This window comes from Mesoplodon bidens, assembly GCF_964165515.1.
Source record: "Mesoplodon bidens genome assembly, chromosome: 5".
NCBI classification, from domain to species: Eukaryota; Metazoa; Chordata; class Mammalia; order Artiodactyla; family Ziphiidae; genus Mesoplodon; species Mesoplodon bidens.
The window spans coordinates 72,455,296-72,481,786 of NC_138161.1; the positions used below are offsets into that span (position 1 = coordinate 72,455,296).

At 42.8% G+C, this 26,491-nt stretch overlaps 1 protein-coding gene across 1 annotated transcript in view; it reads right to left on the reverse strand.

Annotated features, from left to right (window-relative positions):
- Positions 1-26,491, reverse strand: part of NEK11 (NIMA related kinase 11) — a gene marked incomplete at its 3' end in the record, with an annotated part of 289,656 nt that overhangs the window by 244,595 nt on the left and 18,570 nt on the right. Inside the window, 1 exon segment of the mRNA XM_081235786.1 lies at positions 2,191-2,356. Within this exon segment, the coding sequence (XP_081091912.1) occupies positions 2,191-2,356 (166 nt within the window).

The following is a 26,491-nucleotide window of genomic DNA, read 5'->3' on the forward strand; positions in this document are numbered from 1 at the left end:
CAATGGGTAAATCTGGGCAACGTGTATATGGGAGTTCACTGTGTTCTGTAACTTTTCTAGTAGATTAAAATTACATGAAAATTAATAATTAAAAATTAATATAAGGAGAGAAAGTTATAGCTTATCATCTAGCTCTGTTCAATATGGTAGCCACCAGCTACACATGGTTATTTACGTTTAAAGTAGTTAAAATTAAATAAAGTTTAACATCCAGCTCCTCAACCATACTAGCCGTATTTCATCAGGTGCTAAAGGGTCATATGTGACTAGCAGCTACCATATTGGACAGCACAAATATAGAGTATTACCATCATCACACAAAGTTCCACTGGACAGTCCTCACTACAGTGAAAAATATTTTAAGATCGTGAGAGTCTCTTTGGAAAATCCAGCGTGCCGAGAGCAGCAGCAGAGGTAGCAGTAATAGGCATAAGCAATAGGAGTCAGTTGCTTCCCACATAAGAGTTTATTAACTGAATGGGGCAAAAAGAAGAAAATGATTAAGTTATAGCTGTAGGATCATAGTGTAGTTATATTTGTAAATCCCTGGGTTTTGCACAGATCAGTGACATATTTGCCAGAGCAGCTGTTCTTACCCATGCTCATCATTTTACTGATTTTCTTAAAAATCTGTTGGATGAAGGAGAAGTAAACACCCAAATGTCCTGGTTCTTTTTCTGTTTTCCCCCCACTTCTCCTTCAAGCAGAGGAGGGGCAAGACTGGATGGGGAAACTCCCACCAAGGCTGTGCCAGGGATACTGTCCTGAAGGGGAACAGCCAAGACCTGGATGATATCAAATTTTCAGATATTCTAACTTTGCTACTGGTTTCATTTTGGATGACACATCAGCTACCACGTAAAGCACAGCGAGGCTGGTTTTTGTTGCTATCTTTACTCCTTCTGATTTGTTTCCCCTCCTTCCTCTTCTTTTCCGCACCTCAGACACCTAGCACCCTCTGACCCAAACAGGCCTGCCTCCCCTCTAAAGAGCATCTTCTTTCTTCCCAGCATCATTTTCTCTTGGGCCCCAGCAACACCCAGGTGATGAACTGAATAAATTCTAAAGTATGAATAGAACCAGATTCTCCCAAGGTACATTTGGCTAACACTAGCTCTCAGAATGGTCTGGGAGATACTGTCTGAGCAAGGGCATGTTTGGGTATTCTCTTTCTGACCCAAGCCCTGTAACTCCCCTCTCCCTATCCTCTCAGGAGTGACCGCCCAGACCCACATATGCTGCACCTTGTCAGCCCCAAGCCCCCTCCACCCGGCACCTTTCTCAGAAGCTTCATGTTCACTTGGGCTCAGTAAAATGCACAGCTATTATCACTTGGGGAGAACATGGAATGGCAGGGAAAACTGCAAATACCTGAAGCCATAAATCACAAATCATTTAATATGAAGGATTTTCATGGGGAAAATGAGCCATATTCCCATTTCCAAGTTTCCATTGGGGAAAATGAACCACAGAGCTAGAACCCAGGACTCAGGAGGTGTCCCTCTGCTCTGTCCAGGCCTCTGTTACAGCATTTAAATGTCCATCTAATAATCGAATCATTGTCGTAGGCTTGAAGAATGCACCCACACACACACACATACCAAAAATAAACATGCTGGATTGTTTTTCTGCAGCACTTCCTCCTTAAAATACATTTACTCTGAGTTTTCCAAGAAAGAGAAACCCTTCATCAGAAACACGTTTGTCAATTACATAGGGATGATCACTCTTAGCAGCAAGACACAACATCACAGGTATTTATAGTTCACCTTGTGGTTAGCTAATTAAACTTCTGAGATGTCTCTTTATAGACAGCTTTTTACTATGAAATATATATATATATATTTTTTATCTTTGGCTGCATTGGGTCTTCGTTGCTGCACGCGGGCTTTCTCTAGTTGTGGCGAGTGGGGGCTACTCTTGGTTGCAGTGTGCAGGCTTCTCATTGTGGTGGCTTCTCTTGTTGTGGAGCACAGGATCTAGGCACACAGGCTTCAGTAGTTGTGGCACGCGGGCTCAGTAGTTGTGGCGCACGGGCTTAGTTGCTCCGGGGCATGTGGGATCTTCCCGGACCAGGGCTCGAATCCATGTCCCCTGCATTGGCAGGCGGATTCTTAACCACTGTGCCACCAGGGAAGCCCTATGAAATATATTTTTATTAAGATTTCAAAAAGAGAAGGAGAGTCTCACCTCACAGTACTCTGTGATAATGAAGAAATTATCTTGCTCCACAAAGTTCGCATGGAACTTGACAATGGCTGGATGGTCCAGCTTGGAAAGGAGCTGGGCCTCCAAAGTGGCCTGCACAGTCTCATTTGGATTGAGTTCTCTAGTAGAGATTTCCTTCAGGACCTTTCTGCAGCCAAAAAAAAAAAAAAAATTAGAACTAAAAAACATGTTTAATAGATGTGAACAGTGGTACAGGACCATCTAATTAATGCCCAGGCTGTGACCTATTCAGAGGCCTGCTATCACCAGTGACTCCTGGGCACCCTGGGTCTGCCTCTGTCCTGGCAGTGCCCTCCACACCTGTGGCCCTAGTTTGGTCATACGGGGCAGAGACAGGGCTAATCTTGAGTGGCGTGGCTGAAGCGGCTCTTCCTCAGCCTCTAGGTGTCTCTGTTTCTGTCTTTTTCTGTCTCTGTGTGTGTTTTCTGTCTCTACTTATCTGTTTTCCTGTTTCTGTCTGCTTTTCTATTTCTCTCACTATTCCTATCTTGGTATCTCTCTGTCTCTCTCTGTCTCTCTCTCTGTCTCTCTCTCTCTCTCTCTATATATATATATATGTATGTGTGTGAATATAATATAATTTAAAAATCTGTCACTCTGTCTCTCTGCATCTGTCTTATTTTCTTTTTGACTCTCTTTTCCTCTCTGACTCTCTCTCTGCCTCTGCATGTGTGTATAAATACACATGCTTCTCTCTGTCTCTCAGCTCTAAAATTTTCCAAATCTATCAACTTAATATCAGCAGAATCAATATCTACTTATTTTCTTTTTAAAACTATCCTTGGCATATCATACTTTATTGCTACCAGTATTTAGGAGAAGAAAAAAATCTAAAAACATTGACAGAGGTATTCAAGCATGTATAAATGGAACAAGAGCTCATTACATCTCCAAATTATTAATTTAAAAATTGTGATAACTAATGAGGAGTGGACCAAAACATTATCTCTTCCCATCTACGGAAAGAAACAGACTGATGACCAAACCAATTACAGTGCCACGGTGTAAACAGATTGCCAGGAAAAGCACTTTAGAGCACCAATTATGTATGCCGACAGATTCCACTGATTATAAGTGAGCCTTAGCTGTTCATTAAGTTCTGCAGGACCTGTACTAGAAGACATTTTGCAGTAATGTTATTTAAGATTAACTACCTATGCATATTAATGAAAATGTATTTATAGTAGAAGCTCTCTTAATTAAAGGCCCTTTAACCAAATCCTAGATTAACCAGAGCTCTGCAGTCCTTTCTAATAGATGCCAATGGCCACCTTTGTGTTGGGGACGCGGTGGCCAGCAGGTGCTCTCTGGACCACCTTCCAGTTGAGGTGTTTACCCAAGTCATAGCATCTATTCCCAAACCTGTTTATGCCACTCGTGCCCAGTATTGTAAATCTGTGACTTAAATATGACAAATGGTTGTAGGGTGAGTGAGTGTTGTCTCTGCTAGAAAAACTAAGTCAAACGCTTACCACAAAGCTTAATAATGACAAGTTGCAAAAAAAAAAAAATGCTGTTAAAGAAGTAATTGATAAGACAGTTCTAAAACGTTGGTTTAAAAATGTAAAAATCTAGCATTCTGAACTGAGATTGCTAAATTCTCATTCTACTTTAAAGAAGGTAAACTTGGAAAACTTAATCAACTTAACATGGGTAAGTTTATGCAAGAAAAGATGAAGCGACCTCTCATCAGAGGACATCAGATGTTGGCTGCACAACAAAAATGAGAGAAAATGTACAACGATATGTTTTAAGTGGCTATAAACGTTTTAGTTATGTCATTTCATTTTAAAATTGTTCCCTTATGTAACCAAGGACCAGCCCCAATAACACTGGACAGGGATCATCACAATTGTTTTGTTAGGTCTTGAACGTCCTACCAGGCCCCTACTTGATAATGGAGTGGATTCTGGAGAAATTCTTGCTTGGTAACGTGTTCTACAGAGAGACTGTTCTAGCAAGAATTTGGTTTAAAATGACCTCATGTTATTAAGAGTGGCGTCTCAAACTGTTTGGTATAATAAAGGAGCTTGAAATGACAGATGCGGTTGTTTTCCTGTAACTTCTAAAAATGATAAAGCCGTAAGCCAAATGACATATTCATGGTACTTTTCCAGTACTTACTGTGCCCCAGCCAACGTGCAGTTGTAAAAGTCACAGTGGTTAATTTATACAGCACAGGGATATAAAGCCTCACTCAAACTTGCAATATTCTCTTGCTGTGAAGGAACAAATGCTATCAAAAGCTTTAAGATACTTATTTTTTCTTACAAACATCAACTATTGTGCAACAGGGCATGAGATTTTACATATAGTTACCTGAGCCCCGTCTGGCAGCCTGATGATAAGGCATAAAATCTCATTTGCTCACAGCTTAGCAGATGAAGGTAGGGCTATCAAGACAGGTGATATCTAATATAATCACCTCCGGCAGATGCGGAGATATTCCACCTTCCTTACCTAAAACTGATAGAGGAAACTCTCATGGCGTGTCACATAATGTGAGAGCCTTATCAGCCGAGCAGAGCACAGAAACTGACCAAGTCAAGGAAGCTTGCCCCTGGCTCAGTGACACTCAGCCTGTCACCCTCTCCTAAGTAACAGGAAAGATATTTATTTTATCAGAACTTCAGCTGTTCAGGAGAAACTTTTTAGCAGCTGCAAAAACAGGCACTCACTCATTTTTCAAACTTTCTGTTGTCTTTCCCAAGTGACATGTTTCTTTCTAGAATCAGTAGTGAACTGACAAACTTTGGAGAGTGACTGGAAATTTGGGATAACTATAGCTAATTTCATTCCCTTCAAATTGGTCCACCTTCCATACAAATGGAGGAGATGATATCTTTGAGAAGTTCAGGGTTATTTTCCCCAAATTTCCCTGTAGTCTTTCACATATTTCAAATTGAACAAGCAGCATAGGCTGCCTCAGGAAAAAGATGACATCACAAACTACAGAGAATATGAGTCAAATCCCTGGCTTTTGATTTTCCAAAGGAGAGACCAAGGCCAAAGAGAAAAGATCTGAAGGAGCACCTGACCAGGGGCATGAGTGTCCTCCCTGCCCAACGTGAGAGAGACCCTCGGGACCAGCTGCAGGGGAGGCAAGAACATTAGGCACTGCTGAACCCTGGGAAATAGTTCATGTTCCCCAGGCTGTGTCCTGGGGGACAGAACTCCCAGATGGGGAGAAGAGCCCCAGAGCAGAAGCCCTGTTATATTTCCAAAACAGGCACCTCACATTTCCTTGTGTCCAGCAAGGGGTAGGAGTGAAAGAAAGGTCTTCAAGGGGCAAGTAAACCAAGGGGTCTAAGAGTTCTGGAATCTCAGTGAGGACTGCTGTGTGTGTAGTGGTGTAGTGGGCTCTGAGAATTCGTCATCCCTGCCCTTGGGACTCCTGAGGAAGACAGATAGTAAGCAGATCAGTGTGCATAAATGTGTGTATGGGACTATGTTTGTATTTTCTAAAACTTCAAATCGAGCTGGGTGCTACAAAGTTAGGGTAATTGATGTCTGAGGCCCTCCTGATTTAAGCTGCCGTGACTCTCTAATTTGATCAGCAGCTACTGCACCCACTGAGGGCAAATCCACAGGAAACAGATTTTAACTGCAGCTTAAATAAGACAGTAATACTTTTTGCTTTGTAAAAAATTCAGTATTCACCTGTTTAACAGATTATTAAGTCTGCTCAGGACTTTCAAGGTAAGAGTTTTCATCCATCTAGCAAGGCTGCAATTATTTTAACTAATCCTTTCTTAAATGGTCAGCTCTCATTTTTTCTAATTTACAAGGAAATATAGTTTTATTACAGAAAAATTTGAAAACAAAACATAGTCCACAATCCACTACAGAGATCACCAGCAGTAACAATTTTGTGTACTTCCTTCACATCTTTTTTTTTTTTTTTTTTTTTTGCGGTACGCGGGCCTCTCCCCGTCGCGGCCTCTCCCGTTGCGGAGCACAAGCTCCGGACGCGCAGGCCCAGCGGCCACGGCTCACGGGCCCAGCCGCTCCGCGGCACATGGGATCCTCCCGGACTGGGGCACGAACCCGCATCCCCTGCACCGGCAGGCGGACTCCCAACCACTGCGCCACCAGGGAGGCCCCTCCTTCACATCTTTTTGCTACACATTTTTTTAACACTAGAGGCCAGTTTAGACGATTTGCCTGCTATTTTCATGAGACAGTATCATAGCAGAAATCTGTCATTTGTGGCTGCCCAGTGTCTTTCGACAGCCTCCCTGCACTGTAGTAGACCCCTGGGCTGTGGGTCCTGCCTTCCCTAGATAAAATCAAACAGACAGACAATTCCTCATCTCCCACCTGCCTTGAGTTGGGGTGCCAGTGTGGGACCTGGGTTCTGCCAGTCAGCTGGACCAAGCCGGGACCTTGCCTTGGGTGTGAGCTGTGTGGAGGGACAGGGCAGGCACAGGACCTCCCTTCGCTAATACAGGTGTCCTAAGAAAGAGCGTGGGCCTGGGGGCAGTGGCAGTGGGCCAATTCCGGGCTGACATTCCTGGAAATCTAGCCTCCCTTCCCCGCAGCCTCCCGCCGCTGTGAGAGCCCCCTGTGTGCAGAATAAATCCCCTTCTGCCTCAACCGTGCAGAGGGTGGTTACTCATATCTGCGTCTAGAGCCCTGACACACGCGATTATGCTTCACAGAGCACTGTGAGGTGTTCCCATGAAGCACTCACTTTGGGATAATGAAAACTGAACCTCCAAAAATTTGACTCATTTAGGTTAATTTTTATTCATTTATTTGAGTCTTAAAACTTAGGATCTTCTGAGGGATTTAGGGCCTTTTATGGGTAGAAGTATCATGAGAGTGGAAAAACATCCTTTTAAAAGTTACTTAATCCCCTTTAATATGATATATAACTTTAAAACGTAAAGGGACATGAAAAAATGGCAGTGATATTTGTTCCAAAAAGTGGCACATTAATAAAAGATGGGAAAGCCGGGAACTAAAGGTACCTAAAGGAGTAGCTGAAAAAACATTGTAGGTGTTAGTGGAGGGTATACTACAGATGGAATTTTATTTTCTTTCAGTTGTTTTTCCTTCTTTCAGCAAATCAGAAACATTTTTAATGTCTGTGGCCAGAGAAAAGGATAATATTATTTTATGGATCATCATCATATGCCATAATCTATGAGCTGCCTTTGTTTTTAACAATTAAATCCCTGATCCCAGCTTGTTTCAGGGTAAAAACTCTGATTCATCTGATCTTTTCCTCTCCACCCCTGATCACAGGCATGTTGCAGTTTTTGGACACAGACGGAGCTCAGATGACATCACCATACAGTGCAGGGACAGCAAGCCTCAGGTGCCCATGGCAGACACCAGCAACTAAGGAGCAAAATCCTTCTGCTGAGCCTGACTTCAGACTCCACACAAGGTGCCAGGTAGCCACTGCCAAATACCTTCACATCGAAAGTTCTACATTTCTGTTATTTCACCATCTACTGACTGCCTTGGGTATGCCAAACACAGTATCATGTTCTGGGGATAGAAAGATGAAAAAGATAAAACTTCTGCCCTCCAAGAAAGCTCAGTCTCATGGGGAAGGCCAACAAGTAAAAAAATAGTTGAACAACTTCACGATAAATGCAATAATAGAGCTGGGGATGGGGTGAGGACCCCTAGCTCTCCTTTGAGAAGAGAAAAAACGTAAAATCTATAGACTAGAGCCCCAGGACATTCACTTTTGCACACGGAAACTACTTTGTAGTAAGCTGAATTGTCTTCTCCCCAGGTGGATTCCAAGTAGCAAAAGGAATGAATTTATCATTCTTTACAATTTGCCCTGTATAAACTAATAGCCAGTAGAGGGACAGCTATATTTGCATTACCTGAATAGGCTATGAAAGTTAATAAGCAGGTGACTTTTCAAAAAAAGAAAACTGCTTGAGAATTTCAATATCTATATATCCTTCTTTAGAGTAACTCATGCACAGACACACACACAACCACAGTATACATTACGGAACGAAGAATGAAAATGTTACAGGGAGGGGTGTTTCTTAAAATATCTAAAAACCTGGCAGGTTCACAAAACACTCCTTCCTTCCTTCCACCCCCCGCATCCCCCCCTGCTCCCCGCCATTTATCTATCCCAATTTTTAATCAGAAAAAAGCATTTGAGCTATATATAACTACATTGTAAAAGATAATGTATCGAGCCATGCTCTGTTCTAGAGGACTCCCTCAGTTTGGGGTCCCCAGGAAGCAAACGCTGAGACAGGATTTGAGGCAGGTGATCAATTTGGGCAGTAAGAAGAGGGGTAGGAAAGTGAGGTGAAGGGAGGGGAGCCATTCAAGGGCCTGTTATCAAGCCAGTTACCACTGTGGGCAACTGGGGTTTAACTGTGGAGGAACCCTAGGGACAGGCATAGAACACACCTCTGGGCTCCTCTGCCCGAGGGGCGGGGACTGACTCCCTCATCCACTGACTCAGGCTGCTCCTGGGAGTATCAACTTCCCCACTCTCTGCCCCACTGGAGCACAGAGGCCAGGGAGGCCTCAGGCAGAACTGCCCCTACCACAGGTGGAGGCTGGGTCCACGAACAGGAAATGCTAATTGGCCAGGGGACATGGGTGGGGTCCCAACACCATCTGCCACAGGGATGAAAATAAAGGCAATTTTTCTCCACTTTAAATTCTGCTCTATTTTACCTTTACTCCTAAAGATAGCTAGGATATAGTGATTCTGAGACACAGTGTCTGTAACACTGAATAATGAAACTGCAAATCAGTTACAACCTATAGATAAATTCCATCTCCTATGCTTCTGGAGACTTCATTTACAAACACATTAGCAGCATATGGGAGTATTATGTACAGATAATAAGCAAAAATAACTAATAATACAGATAAAAAACGAAGAACAAATAACAGTAGAAGTATTTCAGACATTTTTGTTTGGCAAATATGTTATTCCTGGCTCCTGTTCAGATTATATTTTCATTTGTGGTAACAAGTTCCATGCAGTGTTTCAATGCCGGTACCATAACAAATTAGGCAGGTTGCCTTTTATTTTTAAGGAACAGAAAAGAGTAAACAGAAATTTCAGGAGCAGGAGTTTTGAAGATAAATAAATATTGCCTGAATAAAAAGTATCTAATAATCATGTAAATTCAATGACTCTTCCCATCTGTATAAACTTAAAAAACAGAAATGGCTTGAACACACGTCTCAAGGCTGGAAACGGTGCTGGCGCTCAGTGGAGGTTCTCTGCAGGGAATCTCTGGTGTCAGTGCAAGAACAGAACTGGCTTCAGGACAGACCCCAACCAGCCCTTTCCCAGGGGGGCTCCCTGGAGGTGACAGAGAAGACACAAAGTGTCTAACTGCTCTGCTGTGCAAAGCTCTCCTCCCAGGGCTTGACAGAGACTCCACAGCCGAGTCCAGGAATCCATGAGTGAGTGTGAATTGGTCAGGTTGGGGTGGGGGGTAACAGAGGGCAGCCTGGGTATCTGTGCCCTCACGGCCAGGCAGCCATCTCCTCCCTGTGTCTAAGTCACAGCCTCTACCAAAGCTGCTGGGACTGTCTCCTGAGAGCTCACTGAGAACAAACTGCCCTTTCCTCTCCTTTCAGCCAAAAAAATGAGTGGGTTCCATTCACGGTGAGCAGCTTCCTGGAGCTCCTTTCCACAGCCTTGGAAAGTTCTCTTTACCACCAGGGATGTAACGCAGCCAACTCCAGTTCCCCTGAGAACAAGTGAGGGCTCTTCCCCCACCCTCCTTCTCCCACACACCTCCAGACAAGTGGTCAGGCAGTTCTGTCTTTCTTATTTATACAGACGAGCACAGTCATTAAATATTGTGGCTTAATTATTTTAAGAGAGGGTGGCTGTCTCCCCCTCTCCCCAGACCCTGGGGTGAATCATAACTGATCTAAGCCCACCATGTGTAATCCTAGTCCCCTTGCCAGTGATCAGTCTAGACATGTGGTGTAATTCTGGCCTGGGAGATGTGGGGAGGGCTCATGATGGTTTTCTAGGAAAGATGCTCCTCACTGATAAAAAAGGGAAGCATAGGAGGAGAGTCCCCTTCCTCTGTCTCTGCAACGCTATCACTCGCCTGTGACTCCTTTGACCTCGGAAGCCAGCTGGCGTCCTGAAGGAACTGTCCTGAGACGACAGGCTGGGTGACGGGAAGGCACCAAGACCCCTGACGACTTCATCACGGGGATCTGCTCTCCCTCTGGACTTTTTGTTAGGGAGATGAGTCTTTCTTATCGTTTAAGCCAGCTTGGTGGCCAAAGATATCCTGATACCAACACTTTGCTACAAGAAGAAAGAGGAGGCTTTTAAAGAAGAGATTAGAAGCAGAGGTGGAGGATGTGGTGAACACTCCACACATTTGTATGTGCTTCAGGCTGTGAAAACCCAAAGGAAGGGAGTTAGGTTTAGCTGTGCAGTACATAAAGATTAGAACAGAGATAAGCCCCTTGAGAACAGGGGCTATGTCTTATTTCCTTAGAAAGTGCTAAGTCTCCTATTTTAAACTGGAAAAGATAACTTGGTTCTTTTCTACTTGGACATTAATATGAATCTTCAAAAAATTATGACAAAGTAAACTACAATGAACTATACAAAAATGGATGTATAGTGAGAAAAAACTATTTGAATAAAGAACTAGAAATTATTTGTTGTTAGTGAATCTGGAAAATAAGATAACATGGGATTTCTTTAAATAATTTGAAAACCATTTTATTCGTTGATTCAAAATTCTCATGTGTCAAAAATTTTAGCAGTTATCAAAAAGTATCAGGATTCAGAAAGATTAAAATTCCACCGCTGTTTCCTTCCTTCCCTTGGGCAGAAATATTGGAGTTGTGATAGCAAACAGGAGGTTTCTAAAATGAGGGACAACGAGGAAAAGAGGGAAGTAAAGGGCACAGTTAATACAGCAATCAAAAATAAGACAAAATATACAATAAAAAAATACTTCCCACCCCTTCTCCCTCCTTCAGTCAGTAACGCTTCTTGCCTGTTCACTTGATACCAGCCCCCGTATGCCAGCTGTTGTACTGTGTACTACTGTACTTTTCAAGGTACTGTACTGTAAGATTAAAACTGTTTTCTTTAAAAAAAATATATTGAGATGAAAATGACCAAGAAAAAAAGAATTTCTAAAAGATTTGGTCTCTCTCCTCTCCTGCTCCCCCCCCCAATTAAGAAAACATACTTTAATAAATAATAATAAATATACGTTTTTCTGTAATTCTCTGGAGATAGAAAAAAAATGTTAGTATAAGTAATTACTTTGTTTTACATAGTCTGAAGCTTCAAACTTAAGAAATTAAGGATGAGGTCATTAGGTATTAGAGGCACAAGGTTGATCATTATAATTTTTAGAAGGTAAAACAAAGTTCCAAGAACTGGAGGTGATGTTTATTCACATGGCAGCCTTGTGAGAAGCCTCCATCCAAGAGAAGTCTCTCTTGACCCCTCAGGGGTAGGATAGGGGCCCCTCCTCCAGGCTCCCATTGCCCCCTGTGATGTCTATTCACATAGGAGGTCCCGTACTGGCCTGCAGGCACCCAGAGCCAGCTCAGTCCATTCACTGTGGGATTCCCAGCACCTGGCAGTATGTCTGAATGGAACCAAGCTTGCACACTCATCACCATTCAAAATTCAGCTCCTTCACTACCTTCACCATAAGAACTCTGACCATTGTGTCTTTCCATATTTATTTCTTGGTCTCCATCCCCAGACTGAGAGCAATTACATTTTGTTCCTTTCTGTATCCTCGGTGTCTAGCACAAGTCTTAGCACACAGTGGATGCACCATCAACGTTTATTGACTATTACATGATCAAAATTAACACCCCACCAAGCACTGTGGTTACAGGTGGTGAGAGACACAACCCCTATGTGTGATTCTTCCCCTTGTGGAAGCACATCAGCCTACATGCTGGGCATCCATCAGAAAATGAAAGTTTATAAAAACTGCTTCCAACATCCTTGCTGGAATGGCCCTTATCCGGAAGTGACTTATCCATGGGAGCTGACAGTGACACTTGCATAGACAGAGAAATTTCATCCTGGAAAATGGTTCTGCTCACAGGTTTCCTAACATCTCAGAGATGATAACTCCCACTGGATGACCTGGCCCATGAGAAGCACAAAGCTGCCCAGTTTCTAATCCTGTCCCCTCGCTCAACCTCTTCCCCAGTCTTGGGATGGATTTTATGTATTTATAGAATTTTAAAGCTAGACAAGACCCTCAAGAGTAGATCCATCAAAGCAGCCCAACCTATTAAGGTCCTCAGGATTGAGTAATTTTTTTTGGCTGTCATTTAAAAAAAAATTTTATTGCAGTATAGCTGATTTACAATGTTGTGTTAGTTTCAGTTGTACAGTAAAGTGAATCAGTTATACATATACATCTATACATTCTTTTCTAGATTCTTTTCCCATATAGGTCATTACAGAGTATTGAGCAGAGTTCCCTGTGCTAGACAGTAGGTCCTTATTAGCTACCTAATTTATATATAGTAGTGTGTACATGTCAATCTCAATCTCCCAATTTATCCCTCCCCCACTTACCCCCTGTAACCATAAGTTTGTATTCTACATCTGTAACTCTATTTCTGTTTTGTAGATAAATTCATTTGTACCATTTTTTTTAGATTCCACATATAAGCGATATCATATGGTATTTGTCTTTCTCTGACTTACTTCACTCAGTATGACAATCTCTAGGTCCATCCATGTTGCTGCAAATGGCATTATTTCATTCTCTTTTATGGCTGAGTAATATTCCACTGTATATATGTACCACATCTTCTTATCCACTCCTCTGTCGATGGACATTTGGATTGCTTCCATGTCTTGGCTATTGTAAATACTGCTGCAGTGAACACTGGGGTGCGTGTTTCGAATTATGGTTTTCTCCGGATATGTGCCCAGGAGTGGGATTGCCAGATCTATGGTAGTTCTATATTTAGTTTTTTAAGGAACCTCCATACTGTTCTCCATAATGATTGAACCAATTTACATTCTCACCAACAGTGTAGGAGGGTTCCCTTTTCTCCACACCTTTTCCAGAATTTATTGTTTGTAGATTTCTTTTGATGATGGCCATTCTGACTGGTGTGAGGTGACACCTCATTGTAGTTTTGATTTGCATTTCTCTAATAATTAGTGATGTTGAGCATCTTTTCATGTGCTTTTTGGCCATCTGTATGTCTTCTTTGGTGAAATGTCTATTTAGATCTTCCATCCATTTTTAGATTGGGTTGTTTGTTTTTTTGATATTGAGATAGCTGCATGAGCTGTTTGAATATTTTTGAGATTAATCCCGAGTCGGTCGCTTTGTTTGCAAATATTTCCTCTCATTCTGTGGGGTGTCTTTTCACTTTGTTTATGGTTTCCTTTGCTGTTCAAAAGCTTTTAAGTTTAATTAGGCCCCATTTGTTTATTTTTGTTTTTATTGTCATTACTTTGGGAGGTGGATCAAAAAATATATTGCTGGGCTTCCCTGGTGGCACAGTGGTTGAGAGTCCACCTGCCGATGCAGGGGACACGGGTTCGTGCCCCGGTCCGGGAAGATCCCACATGCCGCAGAGCAGCTGGGCCCGTGATGGCCGCTGAGCCTGCGCATCCAGAGCCACAACAGTGAGAGGCCCGCCTACCGCAAAAAAATATATATATATATATTGCTGCGATTTATGTCAGAGAGTGTCCTGCCTATGTTTTCTTCTAAGAGTTTTATAGTGTCCAGGACTGACTAATGTATCCAAGGTCATAGAGAAGTTACAGCAGAGCCGCCATTCACCTCTTGAAGGAGGAAACAGACCACAACTCCAAAGAACAGAATTCCGTCTCAAAGTTTAACAGTTGCCCCTCTTTCATTTGTGTATAGGATCTGCAGTGTCTAGCAGCTAAGACAGCCCAAAACTTTCTCATTTTTCAAACCATTTTTCAAAGAACAAAAACACCCGTCACCTGCTCTACTCATCCCTCCTTAGCATCAAAGAAGAGAAAATGAAATGACTAGAATAACAGTCTTGCTCCTGATGAGGCACTGGTGAAGCTATGTCGTTTTTATTAATTATCATTTGAGTGCTATGGAAAATCTTACCGATAATCAAGAGTTTGTGCCAGTTACAGAGCCTCAGATATGGAGGTTTGGAATGAGACCACACAGAAGGGGAAGACAATGTTTCCGAGGACTTACCTTTCCTAGCATTAGATTACATTTCTGAGGTTGTCCTGGGTACCACATCCCTGCAGGTGTGACTGTGTGTGTGTGAGGGCCAGTTTTCAAAAAGCTGAATTGTGCAAAACTCACTTGATTCAAAATTGTTCAACAATGCAGTAACATGCCTTGAGAACAAAAATATCGATAACATAAGATTCAATGCAATCAATCACTCATTCACTCTATCACACTTTGAAAGGTACTGAGCTTAGAGCAAACCAAGGTCCTGTTTGTGTCAGCAAGGAAGTTAAGGGGCATGACAATGTCAGTAAGGATGTGAAAGAATAATTTACCATAGATAATAGGTTAGCTCTTGTTATGACTGTTCTATGCTCCAAATTTGCAATTACTGTTAGATTAATATGCAAAATGAAAAATTCTGATACATAATTCATGTCAGGTTTTTATTTTGAACATTACAGAAAAAACCTAGAATTGCGGATTGCAATGAGATAATCAGATGTGATGCAAAGTCTACCATGAAATCAAGACGGGAACAAATTGAGTTTTAAAAAGCAACAAAATCTGATTAGCTCCATTTCCCTGACTAGGTAAAGCCAACAAAGGATAAACCCTGTGTAAAGTAAAATTAAATTAAGATCCAGGCAAGAAGAAAGTTGGTGCTCCAAAAATAAAACAAAAATAATCTAGGGTTTCAGTGAAATAAGGTCTCCTGATCTTATCTGTAGCAGGTGTTGGTTGGCCTCAAGTTAACATGAAGACAGCCAAAATGGAAAAAGGTTTGTATTTCCAGATTTCAGTCTCTATTTCATCATCACAGTAATTATAACATAGGGATTTGAGCTACAACTCTCTCTTTCACTATAGCACAAAGCAGTTGTTACTGTATTTAACTTTGAGATAGAAAGGGAGGGAATCGAAGCTCTGGATTAGCATACTCCCATTAGAGGGTTTAAGCAACAGATTCTGGGTCTTATATTTTTGCTGACTTGTGCTGAGGCCGAAACAAATCTGTTTTTATGACCAGAAAGCCAGGGCTTAACCTACTGACAGAGCTCAAATTAGAATCTACTAGTAGGAAGGATCCAGTTTCCCTGAATGACAGCTTATGGGTTTAGTCAATGATTTGTCACACACGAAAAAGTCAGTGGGCTGTGTAAGGGGAGGAAGGGATGGGGGACACGGGGCTGGCCTGCCTCTGATCACACAAGGCTTCACTTCCCAGAGTCGGAGGCTGAGGGGAGCCTGGCTAAGCCAAGTGCTCTGCAAACATCACGGCTGCTGCTTCTCCCAGCGGTGACTGTGCCGGGCTGTCCCACTTGCCCACGGAGTCTGCAGGAGCTCGGCAGGGAGGCCAGCTCCTTGGGAAACCACGCTGAGCAAAGGACACTGCAAAAGAGTCTTGAGCGCGGTTTTCCGCCAGCACTGTTTCAGGAGAGTCTGGAACTTATTTGAGGATAAATCAAAGTGTTTTCATGTTCATATAATGAAAGGAAGAAGAACTGTTAGACTCATAAAGTGTGATATCTGAGGAAGCCTCAAAGGAGGACACGGCATCTGAGAGCAGTCCTTCTCAAATTGCGCTGTGCACACAAATCACAGGGATCTATCCCAATACAGTCCAGGGTGGGCCCAAGACACATCTCTAACTAGGTCCCAGGCAGCGCCCTGAGTGGCTAGTCCAGGGAGCACACTTTGAATAGCGAGCTTGGGAGTGGGGAGGGGTCAGAGGGCTGCTGGCGTTGCGAATGCTGAAGGGCCCCAGCGCTCTCGAGAGGCTGGGGGGTTGGAGGGGGCTTTGAAAAGCAGCCCGAGCAAGAGGGCCTGTGTGCCCCTCCCACTACAGGAAACATGAGATCTCCTCTGGCAGCAAAGGTTTGGGACCCGCTGCTGGCCCAGCCCCTCACTTTCCAGATAAGGCCACTAGAAGCCAGAGAGGCTGTGAGACTCGACCACATGCCCTCCTGAGACTCTGCAGCCAACACCCACAGGACCCAGAAACTCCAGTCAGGGTTAAAACACCATGAGGAAAATCACCCTTACACTTTGGGCTCACGTCCTAAAAACTGTGGTTTGTGTGGGTTACCACTTGTTCTGTTCCCAGAAGTGATAAAGTACAGCTGCCCACTGACCCTCAGAACATGTCCTGCTACATAGTTTACTACTTGAATGGATTTGTACTCAGCCTCATTCCACAGAGGATTTGACATAACTTATATAATAAAATAGAAAACTGAGACCAGCAAGGGTAGGTGGAAATAAGAACGAGGAAAAGAAGAACACAGATGTACTGGCCAAAACTTGTTGCTATGGTTGAGCTTCAAATTCAATTCCCAACTCCTTGGAATGTATGATGATGATTATCACTATTACTATTGTTGCTGTCATTGGTGGTTATATCATAGATGTAAGTCTTGCCTATTACTAGGGGGGATCTCAATCTCTGGATCCTTTGTGACATAAAGCAGTTTTCACGTTAGTCACATAGCAGTGGAGGTGTCCCCAAGGAGACATCAGTAATTCTTTTAAATAGAACTCATTCAGAAACAGAATTCCAACTTACAACAACACTTTGATGTTGAACTTATGAGGAAAGCTTCTCAACTCTTACCTCAATTCTAGTCTCTAAACTCGGTACCTGTGTACAGAGCACCTGAGCTGTGCAAGACACTCTCCTTGTCCAAAGCACAGCCTCTGCCCATGCAGGCTTTGCAATCCAGAGGGAGCGCAGAGACAAAGCATAACAAGCTATCAGAAAGTGTCATGTACCTTAAAGGGATGAAATGAATATCCTAAAAAGAGAACCAAAACCAAGATATGAGCCAATCCTGAGAAAACATCCAGCCACTAAAACAGTGACACTGGTGTTAACTGTGACAACAGCAGGTGCCGTATGAGGAGCAGTTACTTGGCACCACATCCACTGTGCTAAGAGATTGTTACAATCCTCATTTTTGAAATGAAGAGACTGAGATACAGACAGGCTAAGACCCTCTCTTAAAGGCACATAGTTGATTGAGGGACCACACCTGGTAATAATGAAACTGAGACCATCCCCGACTTCTGAACTCTGGGCCCCTCACCACCCTGGGATCCTGCCTTCTGAGTTTATGGAGTCAGACCCAGGTGAGCTGCATGCCAAGAACACAACTTGAAGATACATTCTCTGCACCAAGGTTGATAATCTGAATAATCAGGAAAAAAGGGAGAGGTGCTCTCCTGCCTCCCCCTACCAAAAAAGTACTGTTCTGATTTTCAGGAAAAGTGTCTTTCAGAAATTGTAGAGCAGTAAGCCTGACACCAATCTCTGGCCAAGTCAAAAACTGACAAACAGACAGCTTGTAAGCATTTAGAACATGAAGCAGTGGCCAATAGAGGCTTACGTGGGCTTACAGAGAACAAGCCATACTAAATTAACCTAATTCCTTTCTGTTAGAGGGTTATTTGATTGGACGATCAGAGAGAAGCAATTAGTCATCGGATATCATGATTCCTGCCCATCTGATGAAGTCATGTTAACAGCTGTCAATGAGAAGAGTCTTGTGGCATCCTTTAACATGGGAGAGGTGCAGTCTCCATGTGGACCCATGGCCGGCTGAACAAGCAACCCAAACATCCTGGAGTCTTGGGTCTCAGGCCATTTTGCAGGTACGCCCTCTTGTAATGCCCTCGGTTCCACCCCTAACGATATCTTCACCAACATTTTACTAATGACTAAGATGAAGATCCCAAAAGACATATTTACCAAGTTTGCAGAAGATGCAAAGCCAGGCAGCATCATCAATAGACACAGGCTGAGTCAGTTTTCCAAAGTGATGAAAGAAGCTGAAATGTGATCTGGAAACCACCCAGGTTGGACTTGCAAGGCTAAACCTGAAGTTCGCCAGTCACAGGTGGGAAAATCAAATCCGCAAATCAAAGATGAGTGAAATGTGGCTGAAGAGTAGACTATCTCATCTATAAACATTCTGATGGTAGTGTGTGGGGAGGAGAGTAGTTGCCCCCCAAAGTTCAATACGAGACCGTAATATGATGGGACCACTAAAAGAGGTCCTGAGACTCTAAGATCATTTTGAAATGTATGAAAGGTTTTAGCATCAATATACTTGGTTCCATCCAGCCCCTTGTGTTCAGGCCTGGGAACCTCATTTCAAGGGGTATATTGTCACTAAAGAATGACAGTTACAATGTTCAGGGTTCTTAAATCAGGTTACCCAAGGAATAGAGGAATGAGAGGGAACAGAGCTAATATATTTTGAGCAGTAACTTATGAGAATGTGCTAGGGATATTTCCTGTGTCATTCATTTAATACTTATAACCATACAGAGTAGTTATTACTTTCCCCATTTTACAGATGAGAAAACTGAGAGTTTAGGTTACTGTCCAAAGTATGTGGAGAGACTGAGATACGAACAGAGGGGAATCTGACTTTAAGGCCAAGGCTCTTTCTACTTCAGGACTAATGTAACCTCCAAGCAGCAGTTGAAATATTGATAATATTGAGAAATTAGAGTAAGATAACTACATCATACAGTCCCTGTATATGCCAGGGTTCCATGCTATTTCCTTTGCCTGGGACACCCTCTCTTTACCATTTTTCTGGCAGATTCATATTTGTCCTGTAAGACTTGGCTCCTACACGCCCTTCTGCAATGTCTTCTCCACCCTATAAAAATAGGGTAAGTGCACCAGTGTCTAGCAGGTCCTGCAAGTGGTTGAAAGTGCCTATTTACAACCTGGTTGGCCTGCTTGGCCTGTAAGCTCTTTAAAGGCAAGAGCCGTGTCCAATTTTGTTTTTATTTTTCCTTCCTCACAGCTTTATTGAGATATAAGTCAGGTACCATAAAATCTATTCTTTTGAAGTGTACAGTTCACTAGTTTTTAGTATACTCTCAGAGGTTTGAAACTATCACTGTGTAGTTTCAGAACACTTTCATCATCCCTCTTATGGACTGAATTATGCATGCCCCCCACCAAAATTCACAGGTTGAAGTCCCAACTCCCAATACCTCAGAAGTTCTTTAAAGAGATGATCAAGCTAAAATGAGGCCATTAGGGTGGGGCCCTAATCCAATATGACCAGTGTCCTTATAAGAAGAGAGAAAGAGAGAGACACCAGGAGCATGCTACAGTAGCACGCAGAGGAAAGTCCACATGAAGACAATGAGGAGGTTGCCATCTATAAGCCAAGGAGGGAGGTCTAGGAAGAAACCAATCCCACTAGCACCTCAACCTTGGACTTCCAGCCTCTAGAACTGTGAGAGATACATTTCTATTGTTTAAGCCACCCAGTCTGTAATATATTGTTACAGCAGCCCTTGAAAACTAATTCAATCCCCAAAGAAACCCTTCACCATTAGCAGTCACTCCCATCCCCACGCCGCATGGTTCCTGGCCACCACTGATCAGTGATTTCTGTCTATATGGATTTGCCTATTCTGGACATTTCATATACATGGAATCATAAGACATGTGGTATTTTGTGACTGGTTTCTTTCACTAATGTTTTCAAGGTTCATCCATGTTGTTTTGGTACTTCATTCCTTTTTATGGCTAAATAGTTTTCCATTGTATGGATAGACCACATTTTGTTTACCCATTTGTCAGTTGATGGACATTTAGATTAGTTCTACTTTTTGGCTATTATGAATAATGCTGCTATAAACATTCGTGTACTAGTTTTGGTGTGGAGATGTTTTTTCTTTTGGAAAACATATTCTAGGAGTAGAATTGCTGGGTCATGTGGTGATTCTATGTTTAACATTTTGAGGAGCGGGCAGATTGGTTTGCAAAGTGGTTGCACCATTTTACATTCCCATCAGCAGTGTATGAGGTTTACAATTTCTCCACATCCTCAAGGACACTTTTATTCTAGCCATCCTAGTGGATATGAAGTTATCTCTCATTGTGGTTTTGATTTGCATATCTTTGATGGCTAATGATGTCGAGTATTTTTTCATATGCTTTATTGGCCATTTGTGTATCTTCTTTGGAAAAATGTATATTCCTATTTGTTTTTGCTCCAGCCCCTGGTCCAAACTGGGCATACAGTGGGGGCTTAATAAATAGAAGTCACAAACCACTTATAGCAGAATCACCCAGGGCTCCTAGGTCCCAACTGAGACCTACCGGGTCAAACTTTCTGGCCTCAGAATCCACATGTAAACAACGTCCTGGGGAGGTTTCCACCACACACTGAAGTTTGACAGCTACTACCTTAACTGAACTAAAGATTCTTTAAACATCTGAAGAGCTGGGATGTATTCAGAGGTAAACATGAGATCTATGCTGTTCTAGATTGCAGGCGTGGGGCTGGTGGACAACAGTCACAGGCAGGAGGACGTCACCTCATTACGTGGTATCGACTGAGCTTGGCATTTGGCTGGTCTATTTGCTATGAAAGTTGCAGAAGTGAGTCGCAATTGGCTGAGATGTAGAACAGCGTGTGGTCCTTGTAGGGAAAGTACCAGGTAGATTCCATTAATTTTTAAATATTCTGCCTTATGATAACATATCCTGGTATTTGCTGTATCTAAAATGGACTGAGTCTCTACTAAAGAAGAATCTGTATGTTTTTCCTCCCTCTGGATGTTTTTTCTATGTCTTGCTTTTCTCTGATTCCCCCAGGCCCACACAAGCTATCTCACTCTAGAGACCATAATACTTGTGTACTTATGTTCCTGTTGTCTGCCAGGTTTCTTGGTTCCAAGCAACAAAATAAGACTTGGCTGAGTGAAGCCCAGAAGGAATTTATTACAAACTTAGTGGGTGGGTCACAGAGTCACCAGGAATTTCAGGAGGACCAGAACAGGGACAACCTCCCTGCTGACATCACCAGCCCCGGGAACTCCATCTTGCTGCCACTGCCACCACCTGAGTGGCCTTCCTGGGCGCCTGATTCTTGATGTCATCGGTACCTAGTCCCAAGTCCAGGGCATCAGGTTGTAGAGCACACAATGTTCAATCGATGGATGACTGAGTGGATAATGCGTGAATTTAATGGGCACTGGGAACACTGGCTGCCATGGGGCATGTAAAAAAACCTCAAGAGCCCAATTCATGTCTTCTAGGAGCTTAGATTTTAGGTGAAGAGCTGCAGTGTACAAAAATGGTTGTTAGGAAATAATTACAAGGTTCTCCATAACTACGGAGCACAATTTAAGGTGACAGAACATATGTGCAGCAGTGGAACTGCAGTGCTGTGGGGTAATCTGTACATCGCTATATAACCAAGGAATAGATGGTAACTGGCAGCTCGCCATCAGTCTTGGGGCACTCTGGTCACCAAAAAGGACATTTTGTAACCTTGTGATCTGAACCACAAAACCTTCCAAGTTAAAGGCTAAAATGCCTTTGCACACTCTCTCCTAGGAGTGTGGGGAGGGGAGGTGGACTGGTCACGTTGAAGAATAATGACTAATACAGTTCAGACAGAGAGAGAGGGTCCAGCTGACAGAATGCCTTGAATATGAGGCTTAATTTAAATTTTGTCTGACAGGAGAGATTCAAGATCTGTAAGATCTTTAATTTAGCAAGAGTGTGACATTATAAAAACAGCATTTTGAAAAAATGGTTATCCTTGAGCTTGAGGAAAGAGTAGAGTCGCCCACAAGCCAGGAAGCTACTACAGATGTAAAATTACAAAGGCTTATAGTTAGGTGACAGTGGAGAATAAAGGTAAATTTTGCAGATTCTTAAGGAAGAACTGGCAGGTGACTGGCCATGTGGTGGGCAGAGAAGGCAGTCACATGTGATGCTACTTACCACTCTTCAGAATTGGGAGTGGTAACTACTGGAAAAAAAAGGATGCTTTCCATTTCATTCGCTAAATTTCAGACATTGCCTAGATATTCAAATGGAGATTTCCTTTAGACCCTAGAAATATGAAACTGCATAACAGGTGAAGGAGCAAAGCTAGAGGTGTAGGCTTTGGGGTCATTTGCTCTCAGGTACCAGGGAAAACAAGGAAAGTAAATGGAGCGAATGTGAAACACCACCTATGCTTAATCTATCATCCTTCACGCCAGAGAACACTGTACCAGATAAACTTCAGCTTAGTTAATCATCAGAAGGCTAGATAAGTTGCCTCAATGAGGAAAGAAATGAAAGCCAGTTAACAAGGATAAGACAAAGCATATTTTCTCTCATTAGAAAATGGCCTCCCAGGTCTTTATGTCTAAGATTTCATGTGAGGTTATAAAGATACATTCAAACAAGATGACTTCACCCTTGCTAATTATCTTTAGACCCCTGGAACTAAAATAGTAACTATTTTGAAGCTATTAAACTATGCCATGGGGTCTGTCATATGGGGGAGACTCTATTTGCTGCTCCTCCCCACATGGCAATCTCCATGCTATCCTGTGCTCAGGGCTGGCTTCCTGGGCATAGGGCCTGTGCAGGCACACAGGGCACGAAGATTGGAAGGGCCCTACACTTGGCTTAATGCTCTGTTATCACAGGCTTGAAATTCTTAATAATTTTTTAACAAGGGGCTCTGCATTTTCATTTTGTACTGGGCCCCACAAAGTTTGTAGCCAGTCCCACCTATAATATTCAAACATAAAAGCTATTTATAATTGGTTCATGCTAAACTAACCAACCTCATTCTTGGTCACTGGATCAATTTTGCTTTTACACGTTTGATAAAGTGAGGCAGGGCTCAACTCTGTCAATTCCCTATGTGTCCATCGCTGCTGTGAATGTTCTTAACATGGAAGGGCTGTGAGACCATGGTCACAGATGAGGAAGTCAGGAAGCCATAGGAACATCTACGGGAACTGAAACATCTTTATCTGCCGATGCAAATCAGGTACTTAGAGCAACGCTACAACCAGTGGGCTCACTTAAAAATTGACTTTCTAAAGTCTGTAGAAAAGGCCAATCAAACAGGAATCAACTATGTGCACACTTTGATACAAGCGCTATTAAACACATATAACTCATACCATGTGGATAGATCTTAAGTTGGTTCAGGTCCTAAAGGGACTATATGGAAGGGTTAAATGCACATTGACAGAGCTCCCATGAATGATGAGACTCTGATGGGATTTTTATTACACTTCAAAATCAGGTTTTATTTCTTGTGGGTTGCACTTCTAAAATTCTAACTTATTTCAGGGAAATATGACTATTAAGTTAGAATAGTTTTACCCTAACTCTTTAAGAATGTAGGTAAAAAGCAAAATTAATGTATATAATAAAATTTCCTCTTGTATATGAATCTCCAGCTTCAGAAAAAGTACCTTGAAATAAAACTGAAGCAATCCATAGTAGTTTCAATGAGGTAAAATCTATTTTCATGAGGACCAAGAATAATAATGCTTCTCCTTAAAATAATCTGAAAATGTATTTTTAGTATTAAGGGTTCTCCTGAACAAGAGATCAGTAATACCTTGTAGTTTACCTAGAATTATTTTTTTAAAACTTTTTATTTGAAGCATCCTCATTGAACTACTGAAAATTCAAATGAAATGATATTGTTGAAGTACTTTGCTTTTTTCAAAGGAAAAAGTAACACTATAATTAAGACAAATTTCTGTGATTTTCGGGATCAACTTTGATCAACTTTATATTCATAGAAAGTTATGACAAAAGAAAATCAAATACTTCATCCTTAATCAATTACAGAGTTTGTTTTCAAAATGTAATGGTTAATCCTCAGTTACAATATTCTCGGCTCTCTAGCACACCCTAGAGCTACGCCCATCACCTCTCCTCAGTGACCTCAGCTGTAGTAAGGGAACTGTGATGGAGGCTTTGGGACATTAGGAGATGAGTCCATGTGTTTCATTTATATAGAATACAACAACAAGCAATATCCAGATATTATATCAGCAGCTTTCAGCCCTAAGCCTGAAGAGATTCTTCAGTGTCTAAAAAGCCCTGACCCAGAGTTGGTTTGTCTTTCCCTGAGACTGGGGGCCGAGGACAGAAGGAGGTGCCCACCTGTGGAAGGCATCAGCTCTGGCGCCCTTGGCTATCCTTTTTCAAGGCAGAGATGGGGGCCCACGTCTGGAAGCACAGCAGCGAGGCCAGCACCATGGACAGCACACTGGCCAGCTTTCCCACCGCGAGGGGCTTCGCTCCGAGGGAACATCAAATGCTGCATGCTTTTCTCACTGCAGGGCACAGCCCATCTTCTGGGAGGGAGGCACCCATATCTCGGGGTGACACTTAAAAATAAAAAACAGTAGTCACTGAGCATTAGACCCATGTGCTCCCCAAGAGAAACCATTAATGCAAGTGTCTGGAGACTTTCAGGCCCCACATGGAGGACTTCCTGAGGGCCTCCATCACTGTCCCTGATCATGGGAAAACACACGGCATACTGGCTGTTGCTGGAGGCACTGCATGAAGCTGAATGCCCCTCTGAAAACACCCACCTCTTAACATACCCCCTCCCTATCCAAGGACGGGGTGGGTGGGCTATCTCCTTTGAGATCTCTCCCAACCCAACACCACAGCACCAATCATCCATGTGAAATCTCTTCAGCAGAGAAGGACACACAACGGGCAGAGATGGTGAGAACCAGCCAGAGATTTCATAAACATCTCCACTGAACCTCAAGGCAGTGAAATGAGGTTAAAGCCCTTCAGAGGAAAACTCAAGGGCCATTTCCCCCACCCACAGTCATCCTTCTTCCCCTGTAACATGGCTCCAACCTCCAGAAAAAGGAACTGAATAACACGGTCTTTCTGCGCTATTGCCCAGACTTAGAAACACAAACATATACAAAAATGTTGTATCCCTCTGCTACTGGGAAAACAAGAGCTTTGGTGACAGGTTTTGCTCCAAAATTCCTTCTGATGGTCTTTTATCTTGGCTTTTTTTTTTTGTCAGAGTCACTACTGATTATCATTCTAATACCAAACATAATATGAACCATGGACGAGCACACCCAGCACTCCCATCCTCTTTCCCCGTTTTATTCTTTCTATAGCACTTAATCACATTCCAGTGCATTATATAACTTGATTTATCCACTGTCTCTCTCTCTCCTTAGCTCCACCAGAATGTACCCCCCTGAGAACAGACTTTGCTGTGTTCACTGCTGTATCCCAGGCCTAGAACAGCACCTGACACAGTGAGCAACCCACCCACTCACACTGCGGGTTACTTAAGGTACACACTGCTTCCTAACTGCACTGAATGAATGACTGTGGCATCAAGCATTTGGCTGATGTAAACTGGATCACTGTACTTTTTCCTGTGGGACTCGGTGAGATATATCCTCAAATCAAGAGAGTGACCCCCCCACACCCGGAAACAGCAAGGCATCACTGCCTTCCTGTCCCCGGAAGGGACATAGTCCAGGCAGTTAATGAAGACATGAGCCCTGCTCTGCTACATCTGGAAAAAGAGGCAAAGCCTTGAAGCGAGGAGGATGGAGGGACAGGGTGGAAAGGCTGCCCAACTGAACCTCTGAAGGGTCATCAAACTGGTCCCATGTATCAGCAGACACCCGTCAACCTAAGCTACAACCTTTCCCTAGGCTGTCTCAGCAATTCCACACCCATCAGGTGGGCCCTTCCCTGGAAGAGCCTCTCCTCCCTGCAGCTCCTCTGGGTTTATCATTTGCATCAATGCTTCTCATCAAAGTGACCAAAATGGCCTTCTGCTCAGGAGTGGAGATTCCTCAAGGGCTTTGAATGTTGACTCTTGACCAGAGCTCCAAGACAGATTGTACCCTCTGTCACAAAGACACACTGACAGCTCTGAAAGATGTTCTCAGCCAACTTTAAATGTATTTCCCATTTCTGGGCCACTCCAGCTATAACACACTAGGAATTAGAATTTATAGTAATTCTATAATTATCTTGTGAGTATAGTCACATTGCATTGCACTTTTGCATGTTAAATTTTTGGTGTTTAAATTTAAAACATACCCCATTTTTGTTGCCCTGTTTTACAAAGTCTCATATTTAGTAGACCTCAAAAGAATGAAGTGACCCAGATCTCTCTCAACCTCTAAGAAACCCTGATCCCTCCCACCCCATGGCCCTTCTAATAGAGCTATCTGCACTCAAATCCTATTTTCAGCCCAATACCAGTTCCTGGAGGACAGTGGCCATAGCGGCTTCATCTCCT